The 16,137-nt window shown below is 40.6% G+C and overlaps 1 protein-coding gene and 1 pseudogene across 7 annotated transcripts in view; both read right to left on the reverse strand.

Moving 5' to 3' along the window:
* Positions 1–6,734: 6,734 nt before the first annotated feature.
* On the reverse strand, positions 6,735–9,183 carry LOC101047004 (large ribosomal subunit protein eL22 pseudogene; annotated as a pseudogene).
* A 93-nt stretch (positions 9,184–9,276) lies between these two features.
* The window catches only part of CASP8AP2 (caspase 8 associated protein 2), a 32,358-nt gene continuing 25,497 nt past the window's right edge, over positions 9,277–16,137 (reverse strand). For 5 of the 7 annotated variants that reach the window (XR_012517241.1, XR_005578880.2, XR_012517240.1 and 2 more), the window contains 3 exons: positions 14,830–14,929; positions 12,598–12,918; positions 9,313–9,907 (listed from right to left, as the gene is read on the reverse strand). Coding sequence is in view for 2 of the 7 variants with exons in the window: in XM_039467836.1 (XP_039323770.1) it covers positions 9,904–9,907; positions 12,866–12,918; positions 14,830–14,929 (157 nt within the window). In the remaining 5 variants the exon portion in view is untranslated. Of the gene's footprint in view, positions 9,908–12,597; positions 12,919–14,829; positions 14,930–16,137 lie in introns of all 7 variants that reach the window. The other 2 variants (XM_039467836.1, XM_039467837.2) reach the window with 2 other exon arrangements.

The following is a 16,137-nucleotide window of genomic DNA, read 5'->3' on the forward strand; positions in this document are numbered from 1 at the left end:
AGCATTTGGGTTGGTTCCAGGTCTTTGCTATTGTAAACAGTGCTGCAGTGAGCATACATGTGCATGTGTCTTTATAACAGAACGATTTATAATCCTTTGGATATATACCCAGTAATGGCATGGCTGGATCAAAAGGAATTTCTATTTCTAGGTCCTTAAGGAATCGCCACACTGTCTTCCACAATGGTTGAACTAGTTTACACTCCCACCAACAGGGTAAAAGTGTTTGTATTTCTCCACATCCTCCCCAGCATCTGCTGTCTCCAGATTTTAATGATCACCATTCTAACTGGCGTGAGGTGGGATCTCGATGTGGTTTTGATTTGCATTTCTCTAATAATCAGTGATGATGAGTATTTTTTCATGTGTTTGTTGGCCTCATGTATGTCTTTTTTTGAAAAGTGTTATATCCTTCTCCCACTTTTGCATGGGTTTGTTTGTTGTTTTCTTCTAAATCTGTTTTAGTTCTTTGTAGATTCTGGATATTAGCCCTTTGTCAGGCAGGTAGATTGCAAACATTTTTTTCCCATTCTATTGGTTGCTGGTTCACTCTAATGATGGTTTCTTTTGCTGTGCAGAAGCTGTGGAGTTTAATTAGGTCCTATTTGTCTATTTTGGCTTTTGTTGCCAATGCTTTTGGTGTTTTAGCCATGAAGTCCTTGCCTATGCCTATGTCCTGAATGGTTTTGCCTAGGTTTTCTTCTAGGGTTTTTATGGTGTTAGGTCTTATATTTAAGCCTTTAATGCATCTTATATTTAAGTCTTTAATGCATCTGTAATTAATTTTAGTGTATTTGTATCCCAGACTGGAGTGCAGTGGTTCCATCTTGGCTGACTGCAACCTCTGCTGGGATTACAGGCATGCATCACCAAGCCCAGCTAATTTTTTGTTTTTAGTAGAGACAGGGTTTCACCATCTTGGTTGGTCAGGCTGGTCTTGAACTCCTAACCTCAGGTGATCCACCCACCTTGGCCTTCCAAAGTGCTGGGCGTGAGCCACCTTATCCAGTTGAGGTTGATTATTTGTAATTCAATTTTACCTCCCTTAACTTTATTGTTGCCTGAATTGACCTTAGAGATTACACATGCATCCTTTACTTATCAATGTTTAATGTTCTGCCTCTGATGAAATGCATTCAAGGTATTACATTCATTACTTTTCAGGTGACTTTTAACCTAATACTATACAAATACACTTATTAATATATCATATGTTTTTACCTCTAGTTAATTCAGACAGACAATTTGTACTCTGGGCTGATGTGACAGGCTAGTGGGATTTTAATGTCACCTGTCTACCTTTCATTATCACCCTTTTTAAAAACTACATGACCAAAAATAGAATAGGCAGGTGATACTGATGAACTACCAGTAATTTTGTGCACTTCTACATTTTATATGGAAAAGAGCAGGCTTACAAATGTGCCTCAGAGCTGTGATCTGAAACCCTCATTAGGGTCTAGTGATGCCCTTGCAGTCAACACCTCTAAGATGACACTCAGATTATGTGCCTGAGAGGTGACTAGTGAAAGATGCTGCACATTGAGAGTTTGGAGACCTGGCCTGTTGGCACTGGGCAGGTGGATCACGAGGTAAGGAGATTGAGACCAGCCTGGCTAACATGGTGAAACCATATCTCTACTAAAAAATACAAAAAAAATTAGCTGGGCATGGTGACACATCATACCTGTAGTCCCAGCTACTCAGGAGGCTGAGGCAGGAGAATCTCTTGAATCCAGGAGGCAGAGATTGCTGTGAGCTGAAATCTTGCCACTGCACTCCAGCCTGGTTGACAGAACGAGACTCCATCTCAAAAAAAAAAAAGAAAGAAAAAATGTAAGTCAATCTCACACACACACAAAAACAGCAGAATATCCTAAATAAAACATTAGTAAACTACATCCAGCAATATATTAAAATATATATATATGTATATATAATACATTACTTCAAAGTTGTGTTTATTATTGTGTTGACAAGGAGTTTTAAGAAAATAAGGAGGCTGGGTGCAGCGGCTCATGCCTGTAATCCCAGCTTTGGGAGGCCAAGGTGGGTGGATCACCAGAGGTTTGGAGTTCGAGACCAGCCTGGCCAATATGGTGAAACCCTGTCTCTACTAAAACTACAAAAAATTAGCCAGGCATGGTGGTGAGCACCTGTAATCCCAGCTACTCAGGAGGCTGAAGAAGGAGAATCACTTGAACCCAGAGGGCAGAGAGTTTGGTGAGCTGAGATCACACCATTGCATTCCAGCCTGGGCAACAAGACCGAAATTCCATCTCAAATAAATAAATAAAGTAAAAATAAAATTAAGTTCATTCTGAAACTGCAAGGTTTAATTTTTAATGATTTAACTTATCATATTTAATAAAGGGGAAAATAAATAAGTGTTTTTTGTTTTTTTTTTTTTTTTTTTTGAGCTGGAGTCTCGGTGTCACCCAGGCAGAGTACAGTGGCGCAATCTTGGCTCACCGCAACCTCTGCCTCCCAGGTTCAAGTGATTCTCCAGCCTCAGCTTACTGAGCAGCAGGGATTACAGGTCTTTGTCACCATGCCCAGCTAATTTTTGTGTTTTTAGTAGAGACAGGGTTTCACCATGTTGGCCAGGCTGGTCTGGAACTCCTGACCTCAAGTGATGCACCTGACTTGTCCTCCCAAAGTACTGAGATTAGAGGCGTGAGCCACTGCACCTGGCCTAGAAAGAAATTTTTGTAAGCTGATAAACAGTATACATTTTTTTCTTCTTTTTCTGAGACAGGGTCTCACACTCTCTCCTAGGCTGGAGTGCACTGGCATAATCATGGCTCACTGGAGCCTTGACTTCCCAGGCCCAAGCAGCCGTCCCACTTCAACCACCAGAGTAGCTGGGACCACAGGGGTGTGTTACCACACTCCAGTGCCACGACATCTGGCTAATTTTTTTTTTAAGACAGTCTCGCTCTGTCACCCAGGCTGGAGTGCAGTGGTGCCATCTCAGCTCACTGCAACCTCTGCCTCCTGGTTTCAAGTGATTCTTGAACCCAGGAGGGCTAATTTTTTGTATTTTTAGTAGGGATGGGGTTTCACCGTGTTAGCCAGGATGGCCTCAATCTCCTGACCTCGTGATCCACCCACCTTGGCTTCCCAAAGTGCTGGGATTACAGGCTTGAGCCACTGTGCCTGGCCCTGGCTAACTTTTTTTATTTTTGTAGACAGGGTCCCACTATGTTGCCCAGTGTGGTCTTTAACTCCTGGGTTCAAGTGATCATCCTGCCTGGGCCTCCCAAAGTGCTGGGATTACAGGCATGAGCTAGTGCAACCTGCCAAATTTTGTGTCCTTGATGTAGAAGCTGGTGAAAAGGAAAAATAAATAAATGAGTAAATAAAAGAAAGCAGGGCCTCAAATATGAACACCTGTGTTCATAATACTCCACGGTAGCCTAAATGTGGAAACAACCCAAATGTCCACTGAATGGTTAAATAAAAAGTGATAGGCTGGGCACAGTGGCTAACCCCATAATCCCAACACTTTGGGAGACTGGGAGGGAGGATTGCTTGAGCTCAGGAGTTGAAGACTAGCCTAGGCAACATTGCAAAACCACATCTTTATAAAATATACAAAAATTAGCTGGATATAGTGGTATGTGCCTGCAGTCCCAGCTACTTAGGAGGCTGAGAGGATCACTTGAGCCCAAGAAGTCAAGGCTGCAGTGAGTAGTGACTGCATCATTGCATTCTAGTCTGGGCAACAAAGTGAGACCAAAAAAAAAAAAAAAAGTAAATAAATAAATAATAAAATAGACCAGACATGGTGGTTCATGCATATATTCTCAGCACTTTGGGAGGCCAAGATGGGTGGATCACTTGAGACCAGGAGTTTGAGACCAGCTGGGCCAACATGGTGAAACACTGTCTCTACCGAAAATAAATAAATAAATAAATAGCCAGCCATTGTGGCACACACTTGTAGTCCCAGCTACTAGGGAGGCTGAGGCATGAGAATCGTTTGAACCTGGGTGAGGAAGTTGCAGTGAGCTGAGATTATGCCACTGCATTCCATCTTGGGCAACAAAGAGAGACTCTGTTCCAAAAAAAAAAATAAAATGCCGTAGATGCATATAATAGAATATTATTCAATCTTAGAAAGCAAGAAAATTCTGACATATTCTACAACATGGATGAACCTTGAAGATATTATGCTAAGTGAAACAAGCCAGACACGAAAGGACAAATATTGTGTGATTCTACTTTTTTTTTTCTTTGAGATAGAGTCCTGCTGTATCACCCAGGCTGGAGTGCAGTGGTGAGATCTCAGCTCACTGCAACCTCCACTGCCTGGGTTCAAGTGACTCTGTTGCCTCAGCCTCCCAAGTAACTGGGAATCCAGGCACATACCACCATGCCAGCTAATTTTTTTGTATTTTTAGTAGAAACAGGGTTTTGCCGTGTTGGCTAGGCTGGTCTCAAACTCCTGACCTCAGGTGATCCACCCGCCTTGGCCTCCAAAGTGCTGGGATTACAAGCGTGAGCCACCATGCTCAACCTGATTTCAATTCTCTTTTTGAGAATAGAGTCTCACTCTGTTGCCCTGAGTGGCATGATCTCAATTCACTGCAACCTCCGTCTCTTGTGTTCAAGGGATTCTCCTCCCTCAGCCTCCCTAGTAGCCGTGACGACAGGTGCATGCCACTATGCCCAGTAAATTTTTGTGTTTTTAAATAGATACGGGGTTTCTCCATGTTGGCCAACCTGGTCTTGAACACCTGACCTCAGGTGATCTGCCCGCCTTGATCATGCAAAGTGCTAGGATTACAGGCATGAGCCACCTCACCAGGCCATGTGATTCCACTTCTGTGAGCTACCCAGAATAGTCAAATTAACAGAGAGAGAACACAGAATAGTGGTTACCAAAGGCTGGAAAGCAAGTGGGGAATGGTTACTGTCTAACGTCTGTTGAATGCATAGAGTGGGTAGAGTTTCAGTCGGGAAGATAAAAATGATTTGGAGATGGGTGGTGGTTATGACCACATGTGAATGTAATTAATGTCACTGAATTGTATATTTTTAAATGGTTAAACTGGCCAGGTGCGGTGGCTTATGCCTATAATCCCAGCACTTTGGGAGGCTGAGGCAAGTGGGTCACCTGAGGTTGAGAGTTCGAGACCAGCCTGACCTAACATGGAGAAATCCTGTCTCTACTAAAATTACAAAATTAGCCAGGCATGGTGGCACATATCTGTAATCCCAGCTACTCGGGAGGCTCGGGCAGTAGAATCACTTGAACCAGGGATATGGAGGTTGCAGTGAGCCAAGATCGTACCATTGCACTCCAGCCCGGGCAGCAAGAGCGAAACTCTGTCTCAAATAAAATAAAATAAAATAAAATAAAATGGTTAAACTACTACATTTTATTATAGATATTTGCCACAATTTTTTTTCATACTGTGCGTAACAGCATTACTTCTAACAGTCCCGAACTAGAACACAAATGTCTGTGACAGTGGGATAAATTGTGGTTCAACTGAAATATATACAACAGTGAGAATTTACTATTGCTATACTCAACACAAGCATGAACCTCACATACTGTTTAATGAAAGAAGCCAAATAGTATCTACAGTTACAATTCCATTTGAAAGTTCAAAGACAAGCAAAACTAATCTATGATAATATAAATCAGGGATAGTGTTCTGATAGTGTTTGTCCCTAGGGAGAAGGAAGGACTAATACTAGGAATGGTGACGGGGGTGGGGGCACTCTGGAGGGCTGGTAATGTTCTAATTCTTGATCTGGGTGCTGTTACACAAGGGTTCACTTTGTGAAAACTCACCATTTCTTTCATGCACTTTTCTATGTGAATGCCATACCTCAATTTTGAGTTTGACATTTTTATGTCTATACCTTCTTCCTAACAAGGCAAGAACTATAACATTTGTATGCTTCCTTGATCTCCTCTACTTGCCATTATGTTGATACTGTCTAAAATTATAATTCTGATTTACTGCTTTCTAAAAATATCTTTCTCTCCCTATACATATCTTACCAAGGTATCTGAACACTGTTATCCCCATAGCTTTTGCAATATCTTCTGGACTTTTTGTTGAGTATTTTTTCCGAAATGTTTCAATGTGAATCACTGGCAAATCTTTTAAAAAAATTTTTCAAACTTTTCTGTAACTTTAGAGGTACAAATGGTTTTCAGTTACGTGGACGAATTGCATACTGCTGAAGTCTAGGATTTTAGTGCTCCAGTCGCTGAAGTCACAAATATTGTACTCAATATATGCGCAGTGGCTCATACCTGTAATTCCAGCACTTTGGGAGGCCAAGGCGGGCGGATCGCCTGAGGTTGGGAGTTTGAGGCCAGCCTGGCCAGCATGGTGAAACCCCATGTCTACTAAAAATACAAAACTTAGCCAGGCATATAGGTGCCTGTAATCCCAGCTTCTCGGGAAGCTGAGGCAGGAGAATAGCTTGAACCTGGGAGGCAGAGGTTGCAGTGAGCCAAAATGGCGCCATTGCACTCCAGCCTGGGCAACAGAGCAAGACTCCATCTGAAAAAATAAAATGTTGTTTTTCATCCCTTCCCCATTCCCCCTCTGAGTCTCAGTATCGATTAAACCACTCTGTATGCCTTTGCATACCCATAGCTTAGCTCCCGTTTATAAGTGAGAACATTAGGTATCTAACTTTTTTCCCTCTGGTTCCCAAGTTTTATTCAAAAACTCATACAAAATATTCCACATAAATGAATTTTAATCCTCATCTTCCTCCTCCTACTTGTCCTAGTTAATTTGGAAGTAACATAATTCATAACTTTCTTCACTGTTAGCAACTACATGTAACCAATCCAGATTATTTTTCTTCAGTATTTTTTGGTGAGATACTTCAAATGCCTTTAGGAAAAAAATCACCTCGGAAATTATGATGATCTTGCTCTTGCTCCTTTCCATGGTCATGACACCTCCCTTGAGATTCCTGGCTTTTCCATTCACTTTGATCCCCTCTTGCAAAAACTGCTCACAGTTAGCAGCATCCATGATTCCATCTTCTACAGTGGGGGCAATTAAGAGTAAACTTCAGAACTTGCTTTTTTTCTTTTTGCCCCACTTTGCCACAAGCTTTCTCATGAGTGCCATCATGGCAGTGGAAGCAGAAAGGGGTATCTGGATTTTTTGTTTTTGTTTTTTGAGCTGAAATCTCACTTTGTTGCCCAGGCTGGAGTACAGTGGCATGATCTTGGCTCACTGCAACCTCCACCTCCTGGGTTCAAGTATATCTGGATTTTTTGCTTTTGTTTTTTGAGCTGAAATCTCACTTTGTTGCCCAGGCTGGAGTACAGTGGCATGATCTTGGCTCACTGCAACCTCCACCTCCCGGGTTCAAGTAATTCTCCCTGCCTCAGCCTCCCGAGTAGCTGTGATTACAGGCGCCCGCCACCACATCCAGCTAATTTTTGTATTTTTAGTAAATATGGCATTTTGCAATGTTGGCCAGGCTGGTCTCAAACTCCTGAAGTCAGGTAATCTACTCACCTGGGCCTCCCAAAGTGCTGGGATTGGTATCTGGTTTTCAATTCCTGAATTACTTCACTTAGAATAACAGCCTTCAGTTCCATCCAAGTTGCTCCAAGAGACATTATTTTATTCTTTTTGTATGGTTGAGTAGCTCTCCATGGTATATGTATACCACATTCTCTTTAACCACTCATCAATTGTTGGACACTCGGTTGATTCTGTGTCTTTGCAATTGTGAATTGTGCTGCAATAAACATGTGTGGGTGTCTTTGTGATAGAGTGACTTCTTTTCCTTCCCATAGAGATCCTTGGTAAATCTTAATGCTTCTATTAAGTCCTCACATTTGAATGACAGTTTAGATAGATTAAAACTAAGTCCAGAACTTTAAATATGACACTGTTTTCCTACACCCAGTATTGCACTTTAGAAGACTGAAGTCAGTCTTATTCTTGTTCCTTTATAGATTTACTGTGAAAACCTTTAGATTTTTCTCATTATCTTGCTACTCGTAAATTTCAGCATGTGTCTCTCATTTGGCACTCTATGACCCTTTCAATCTATATTTTTTTCCTCCTGGGCTTCTTACCTCAATGTTGGCACACCTACTTCTGGCCTCCATCTTGCTTAAATCCACTTTCATATTTCCTATATTCTTTTTTCTTTCTTCTGGGGGTTTCTCAGCCTGATTTTCTAACTCATTTATTCTGCACCTGTATCTATCCTACTTGTTTTTGTTTTCTTGAGACTGAGTCTCGCTCTGTCACCCAGGCTGGAGTGCAGTGTCTCACTGCAATCTCTGCCTCCTGGGTTCAAGCAGTTCTCTGCCTCAGCCTCCCGAGTAGCTGGGATTATAGATGCTCATCACCATTCCCTGTTTTCGGTATTTTTAGTAGAGACAGTTTCACCATCTTGGCCAGGCTGGTCTTGAACTCCTGGTCCTAGCCTTTTAAAGTGCTGGGATTTCAGGCATGAGGTACTGCACCCAGTCTGTATCCTACTCCATTTATCACGTTATTTTAAATGTTTCATTATTTCTTATTCTTGTATCATGTTGCTAGCATCTTTTAATGTTTATTAGTTTCATTTTAGATTCTGAAAGTCTTACATAATCCAGTTTTCTTTTGAACCGGTAGTATCTTTCAGTCATCATATTACTTTGCTTGTAAACTCACTAACCTGGTAGCATGAGATCTTCTGAGTGATAGCATGCCCTGGAGGACTGACAGCCAACCCTCTAGTTGGTATTAAGGGTTCAAAGAGAGGGAAGGGGACAAGCCCCCATGTTGGAGGGCCCTAGCACTACAAAACCACTGCTAGGTGTTTCAATGTGTAATCCTTTAGTACAGGGCTTCTTCCTTTGAATACCCTGAGAAAAATGGCAATGAGAAAAGGTACTTCCTAGAATCTAGGGCCTACATTACTAACTCACTAGTTCTGTGAGTCTGAAGGCAGAGGGGTGAAGAAGTAATGCTCAAGCTAATCAATCCTTACACCTGTTTTCTCAAAATCTTCACCCAAAAACCTCTTGTGCTACTCTAATTTTATCTGTGAGGATACCTGCAGCAGAGATATGGCTCACCATTCCAGTGCTTGCTGTGAGAAAGCAGGCAGGAGCGATCAGTTTTCTCTAACAAATCTACTCAGAGCCATTCAGCCAGCCACACCCCCACAAGCAACCACTTCAAAATTGCTTCCTATGTCCCCTGGGACTTTTACCTCTTTTGATGTTTTAATTATTACCTAAACACAATAAAAGTAAAATAAACATTCTAATCAAAATACAACAAAACTTTACATGGTTTTATTATACATTACTGTTATTGAAAGCAAACTTTATACAAAACGTTTTATACAGATACAAAAATCCTTGGCTAGGCAAAGCCATTTATATGTGCGCATACAGAGACACACATACATACATACATATACACACAGTATTTTACATCATTATAATTATACATATTTATAAATACATTATTTAAATTATTTTACAATATACCAAATGAGAGGCAATTATAAAAGCAAATAAAAAAGGGATGAACAATAGAACTAGTCACTAAGTTTAAAATGCTACAAAACTATTTTTTTAATCTAGAAAAGAAAGTCATTTCTTTAAAATATCAAAACTAAAATTTCAGTACATCACTGTTGCTTTCATTTTAAGTTCTAACATGTTTAAAAATAAATATTTTGGCCAATAACAGATAAGTAAATCAGAATGAAGACTGGAACGAGCTTAACATGCTGATGTGAAATTAGAGTGTCACCAAGTAATAACAAATGTAGATTATCATCTGGTAATCAAAAAGGTGATAAATCTCCCTCTAGTGCTCATTTAGAACATGAGGAATTTGAAGCTTCTGTGTAGTATGCAATATCAACTAAGACTCCCAGGAATTCGGCAACTTATCTGTAATGTAAGAAAATGCTAAAGTTATGATTCTATTTATTTTTCTGATAGGACTATCTCATAATGTGTTACCTTTTAAATAAGCTCTATTTAGACAATATTGGTGTTTAGTATGCTGGCTTTCTCATCTTTCAATTGGTCTCAAAATTTAAAAAAAAAACACTAGCTTTTGCAATCAGTTTGGTAACTATATTATACTTTGATTGATACTGACAAAAATTTAATGAGACTACAGTACTTCTGGGGGAAAAAATCAGTTAAGAGGCAAGACAGAAGTGACATAACCCATGATATGTGCTATCCTGCAAGCAAGGAAAATCTCAAATATCAAATTCATTAAATGGTTTTAGATTTTTGGCGAGATACGGTAGCTTATGCCTGTAATTCCAGCACTTTGGGAGGCCAAGGCAAGAGGATCGTTTGAGTCCAGGAGTTTGAGACCAGCCTGGGCAACATCTTTATTGTTGCCCAGGAAAACCCCATCTTTATTTAAAATAATTTACATTCTCTTCCCAAGAAAATGGAAATCGTATTTTAAGATAACATTAAGGTTAAAAAAAAAGAAAATTGGTTTAATTTCTTAAAGGCCGCAAAAATCTTAAAGCAGAGTTAATCTAAAAGATAACCAAGCCACTTTGCCCAGAGCTTTTTAAAAAAGTTTAGAATAGCCAGGCATGGTGGCTCAAGCCTGTAATCCCAGCACTTTGGGAGGCCGAGGCGGGTGGATCACGAGGTCAAGAGATCGAGACCATCCTGGTCAACATGGTGAAACCCCGTCTCTACCAAAAATACAAAAAATTAGCTGGGCGTAGTGGCACGTGCCTGTAATCTCAGCTACTCAGGAGGCTGAGGCAGGAGAATTGCCTGAACCCAGGAGGCAGAGGTTGTGGTGAGCCAAGATCGCGCCATTGCACTCCAGCCTGGGTAACAAGAGCGAAACTCCAAAAAAAAAAAAAAGTTTAGAATAAGCTTCTTCTTCAAATTCCTCATTATTTAATCTTACATTCTGTTGTATGGTTTTATTTTTTTTTCTTTTGAGATGGAGTCTTGATCTGTCACTCAGGCCAGAGGGCAGGGGTGCCATCTTGGCTCACTGCAACCTCCACCTCCCAGGTTCAAGTGATTCTCCTGCCGCAGCCTCCCAAGTAGCTGGGATTACAGGCAAGTGCCACCACGCCCAGCTAATTTTTCTAATTTTGGTAGAGACGGGGTTGCGTCACGTTGGCCAGGCTGGTCTCAAACTCCTGAACTCAGGTGATCTGGCCACCTTAGCCTCCTGAAGAGCTGGATTACAGGTGTGAGCCACTGCACCCAGCCACATTCTGAATTACATAAACAGAAATTTAACATCATAATTACATGAACCCAAGAGGCAGAGGTTGCAATGAGCTGAGATCTTGCCACTGCACTCCAACCTGGGCGACAAAGTGAGACTCCATCTCAAATTTAAAAAAAAAGAAAAGAAATTTAATGTTGGCCGGGTGCGGTGGCTCACGCTTGTAATCCCAGCACTTTGGGAAGCTGAGGTGGGCGGATCACCTGAGGTCAGCAGTTTGAGACTGACCCGGCCAACATGGTGAAACCCCGTCTCTTAAAAAAAAAAAAAAAAAAAATTTAATGCCATAGTAAACTACTAAACATATTCTGAAGATCTCACTAGCACTGCGCTGTACGTCCAAATCTACTTTTTTTTTCTTTTTCTTTCTGAGACAGTCTCACTCTGTCGCTTAGGCTGGAGTGCAATGGCACAATCTTGGTGCTCACCACAACCTCCACCTACCAGGTTCAAGCGATTTCATGCCTCAGTCTCCCAAGTAGCTGAGATTATAGACACGTGCCACCATGCCCAGCTAATTTTTGTATTTTTTTTGTAGAGAGGGGTTTCACCATGTTGGCCAGGCTGGTATAGAACTCCTGGCCTCAAGTGATCTGTCCACCTTGGCTCCCAAAGTGCTGAGATTACAGGCGTGAGCCACTGTCCATGGCTCTCTATGTCCAAATATAGTTTCTATTCAGATTTAATTCAAACTTCATTTAATTTAAAATTGGATGTTTTGGCTTCAAATAATTAGGACTACAAATCAATTAAAAATATGATACATTAAATATCTTTAAAATTTTGCTTACATAAAAATCCACAATATTTAAGCAACTGGCTGAGATCTTACAGAAAAAAAACCTGCTGGTAATTTATTTATTTAATTAGTTTTTAGAGACTGGGTCTCACTATATTGCCCAGGCTAGAGTGTATTGCTTATTCACAGGCACCAATCCTAGTATTCTACCCTCAGATTTCTGGGCTCAAGCGATCCTTCTGCCTCAGCCTCCCAAGTAGCTGGGACTACAGGTGGTCACCACCACACACAGTATTCTGCTGATAATTTAAATATTATTGCCTTAATAAACCTGTATGTACAAGATGACTTGTACGAGAAGTACAAAAACTAAGGAAACATGTCTGTGAACATTATTAACAATCTAATATGGTAAATCATGTCATCAGTTAGATGATGAGACTTTATAAATATGTTTTGTATTTTAATTAGCACTAATTAAAAAATGTGAGAAATATTAAATTACCATGACAACACAGACTTTACTGCTTATGAACCACGTACTGCAATTCAAGAATGTTTGGTTTTATATTTATCTATAAAATGTTTTTAGTAATCAAATGGATTTCCCCCCACCTTAGACTCATCAGCAATCAGAAGGTTGAGGAGAGATGCCATGCTGATCTGAACTGCAGCAGGCTTCACTCTGAGCACGTCCCTGTGGATGAGGTCACCTTAGATGCCTGCTCGAGCAACCATCCTCCAACCTGTGACTGAGGCAGGAACTCAACTGGATGTCTCTCACCCACTATTCACATCTTCAATGACTAACCAGCCATTCACTGCACAACTACAGTGTCAAACATTTATTTTACTAGTCTCCTGTAGTGTAACCATTAACTACCTGCATTTTGACTTTTCAAAGAGCTTCATTAGCTGCTGGAATCTTTCTGAGACCTGAAAATTTAAAAATCAGTGTTAATCGTAAATACCTCAGTAATATTTTTCATCTTTGAAGAATACTTTCATAAGACAGCTAAGGACAGAGAAAGTTACCTTCAATAATAAAGAGATGAAGTAATGTTTAGAAAATTATCTTCATGGCTGGGCACAGTGGCTCACACCTGTAATCGCAGCACTTTGGGAGGCTAAGGCATGTGGATTACCTCAGGTTGGGAGTTTGACACCAACCTGACCAACATGGAGAAACCCCATCTCTACTAAAAATACAAAATTAGGTGGGCATAGTGGCACAGGCCTGTAATCCCAGCTCAGGAGACTGCAGCAGGAAAATCGCTTAAATCCAGGGGGCGGAGGTTGTGGTGAGCCAAGATCACACCATTGCACTCCAGCCTGGGCAACAAGAGCAAAACTCTATCTCAAAACAGAAATAAAATAAAATAAAATAAAAATATCTTCATATACTAAAGGTGATTATTAGTTAACTTTTCAATATTAAACTTTTTGTTTTTAAAGAGACAGAGTCTAGCTGTGTCACCTAGGCTGGAGTGCAGTGTTAAGAGCATAGCTTACTGTAACCTGGGCTCAAGCAATCCTCCCACCTCGGCCTTCTAAAGGACTGGGATTACAAGCATTATTATTTCTTTTTTTATTTTTTAATTATTTTTTAATTTTTCAATTTTCTTTTTCTTTCTTTTTTTTTTTTTTTTAAAGACAGGGTTTCACCATGTTGGCCAGGATGGTCTCGATCTCTTGGCCTCATGATCTGCCCACTCGGCCTCCCAAAGTGCTGGGATTACAGGCGTGAGCCACCGCGCCCGGCCCGCATTATTTCTTAAACAAGCAAACATCAGTTTACAAAATAAACAGGATTTTCACAGTCATACTTCTTCCACAATCACCAAGTTTTTAACAGTCCTACACTGAGCCATGCTTTTAAAGAGGCTGGCTAATAAATACCTACATATTCTAACACTCAAAAAGTAAATCTAAGCCAGCTCAGGAGTTCAGATCTAGCGTAGGCACCATAGTGAGACTCTATGTCTTAAAAAAATTTTCTTCACGCCTATAATCCCAGCACTTTGGGAGCCCAAAGCAAGCAGATTACATGAGGCTAGGAATTCAAGACCAGCCTGGCCAATGTAGCAAAACTCTGTCTCTACAGTAATCTACTAAAAATATAAAAAATTAGCTTGGTGTGGTGGCACACACCCGTAATCCTGGCTACTTGGGTGGCTGAGGCACAAGAATCACTTGAACCCAGGAGGTGGAGGTTGCAATGAGCCAAGATAACGCCATTGCACTTCAGCAGGTGCTACAAAGCGAGACTCTAGCTCAAAAAAAGAAAGAAAGAAAGAAAGAAAGAAAACTACTAACTTGAATTCAAAAAGAAAAAAATTCAATCTAAGCATTTGTTTACTTTTATTTGTCTGAAACAGGGTCTCACTCTGTCTCAGGCTGGTGGGCAGTGACATGATCATGGCTCACTGCATCCTCAACCTCCTGGGCTCAGGAAATACATTTGCCTCAGCCTCCTGAGTAGCTGGGACTACAGGTACATGTCACCATGCCCTGCTAATTTTTTTGTTTTTTTGTAGAGGCATGGTCTCACTATGTTGGCCAGGCTGGTCTTGAACCCCTGGGCTCAGGCAATCCTCCCTCCTCAGCTCCTGAGTAGCTCAGACCACAGGTGCACACCACAGCATCCACTAATTTTTTAAAAATTTTTCTATAGAGGCAGGGGTCTTAATATATTGCCGGACGGTCTCGAACTCCTGGTTGCAAGGGATCCTCCCACCTTGGCTGTGCTGGGATTATAGGCGTGAGCCATCACACCCAGCAAAAATCTTAAGTATTTAGAGTAGCAACATCTGTGAACAAATAGAGATGTAAAAATTGGGTAGTTACCTGATTTGGATTTTTATCCAACTTGGCAGCTAAATATGTAAATGTTTTAAATGATGGCCCTCTTTTCTGACACTCCAGTAAAATTTCCCGGTCATCATTTCTGAGAAGAAAAAATCTGTATTTAGTTTTTGTACATAATATTAGGAGGGTAATAAAAATCCCACTGCTTAAAAGTCCACCAATCAGGGAAATTTAAACCCATAGGAAAAAGGAAAAGTTTATATACAGAAATAATGACAATGGGTATCTCTGAGAAATAAGATTTAGATGATTTTACTCTATGAACTCATATGTAATCTACAACAAGTTGTACTGATTTACTTTCCTAAAGACAAAATTAAAGTTCTTTTTTAAAAAATTCTACCTTTAATGTATACCCAAAAACTTAGCGCCCAAAGATGGTCACAGACATAATAAGCTGAAGAACCAGAACTTAAATAGAATCCACATCTTCTAATTCCCAGACCTCTGCTTTTTCTAAATATTCTGACCAAATGTATGTTTATAATACAATTGCTGAGATTTTATACTGCCATCTGCAAAGTTATCTGAAATGGGTATTTGAGGACTGTGGAATTTTAGGACCATGAAAACTGATCACCAGTTTTCACAAAACTTGGCTTCTCATTAAGCATTCTAGTCAAGTATGTCTACCTCTAGTCCAGTGATTCATAACTGTTACTTCTATCTGAATGAGGTCTTAATTTTCTTAAACAGTTCATATGAAACTCAAAAGGATAACTGGTTTAAAAACTGTAAACTTAGCCGGGCGCGGTGGCTCAAGCCTGTAATCCCAGCACTTTGGGAGGCCGAGGCGGGTGGATCACGAGGTCAAGAGATCGAGACCATCCTGGTCAACATGGTGAAACCCCGTCTCTACTAAAAATACAAAAAATTGGCTGGGCATGGTGGCACATGCCTGTAATCCCAGCTACTCAGGAGGCTGAGGCAGGAGAATTGCCTGAACCCAGGAGGCAGAGGTTGCGGTGAGCCGAGATCGCGCCATTGCACTCCAGCCTGGGTAACAAGAGCGAAACTCCATCTCAAAAAAAAAAAAAAAAAAAAAAGTGAAGCTAAACACACTTTTTAACTTTTTTTCACTACTCTTTTTTAACTTCACACTAGAGCTTTTCAGAGCGAAAAGCTGTATCCATGATGGTACTGCACACCTCTACCTAAGAGCCACTGTTCTAGACTGTTCCACAGTACAGCAGTCTAGAATGTATCTTCAACTAAATTTGGCTACTTTTGAAGTCATCATCTTCCTTATTTTAGGATAAAGCTATGAAAACATGACAGATTAGGTAT

The sequence above is a fragment of the Saimiri boliviensis genome, chromosome 4 (assembly GCF_048565385.1).
Source record: "Saimiri boliviensis isolate mSaiBol1 chromosome 4, mSaiBol1.pri, whole genome shotgun sequence".
In the NCBI taxonomy this organism is placed as follows: Eukaryota; Metazoa; Chordata; class Mammalia; order Primates; family Cebidae; genus Saimiri; species Saimiri boliviensis.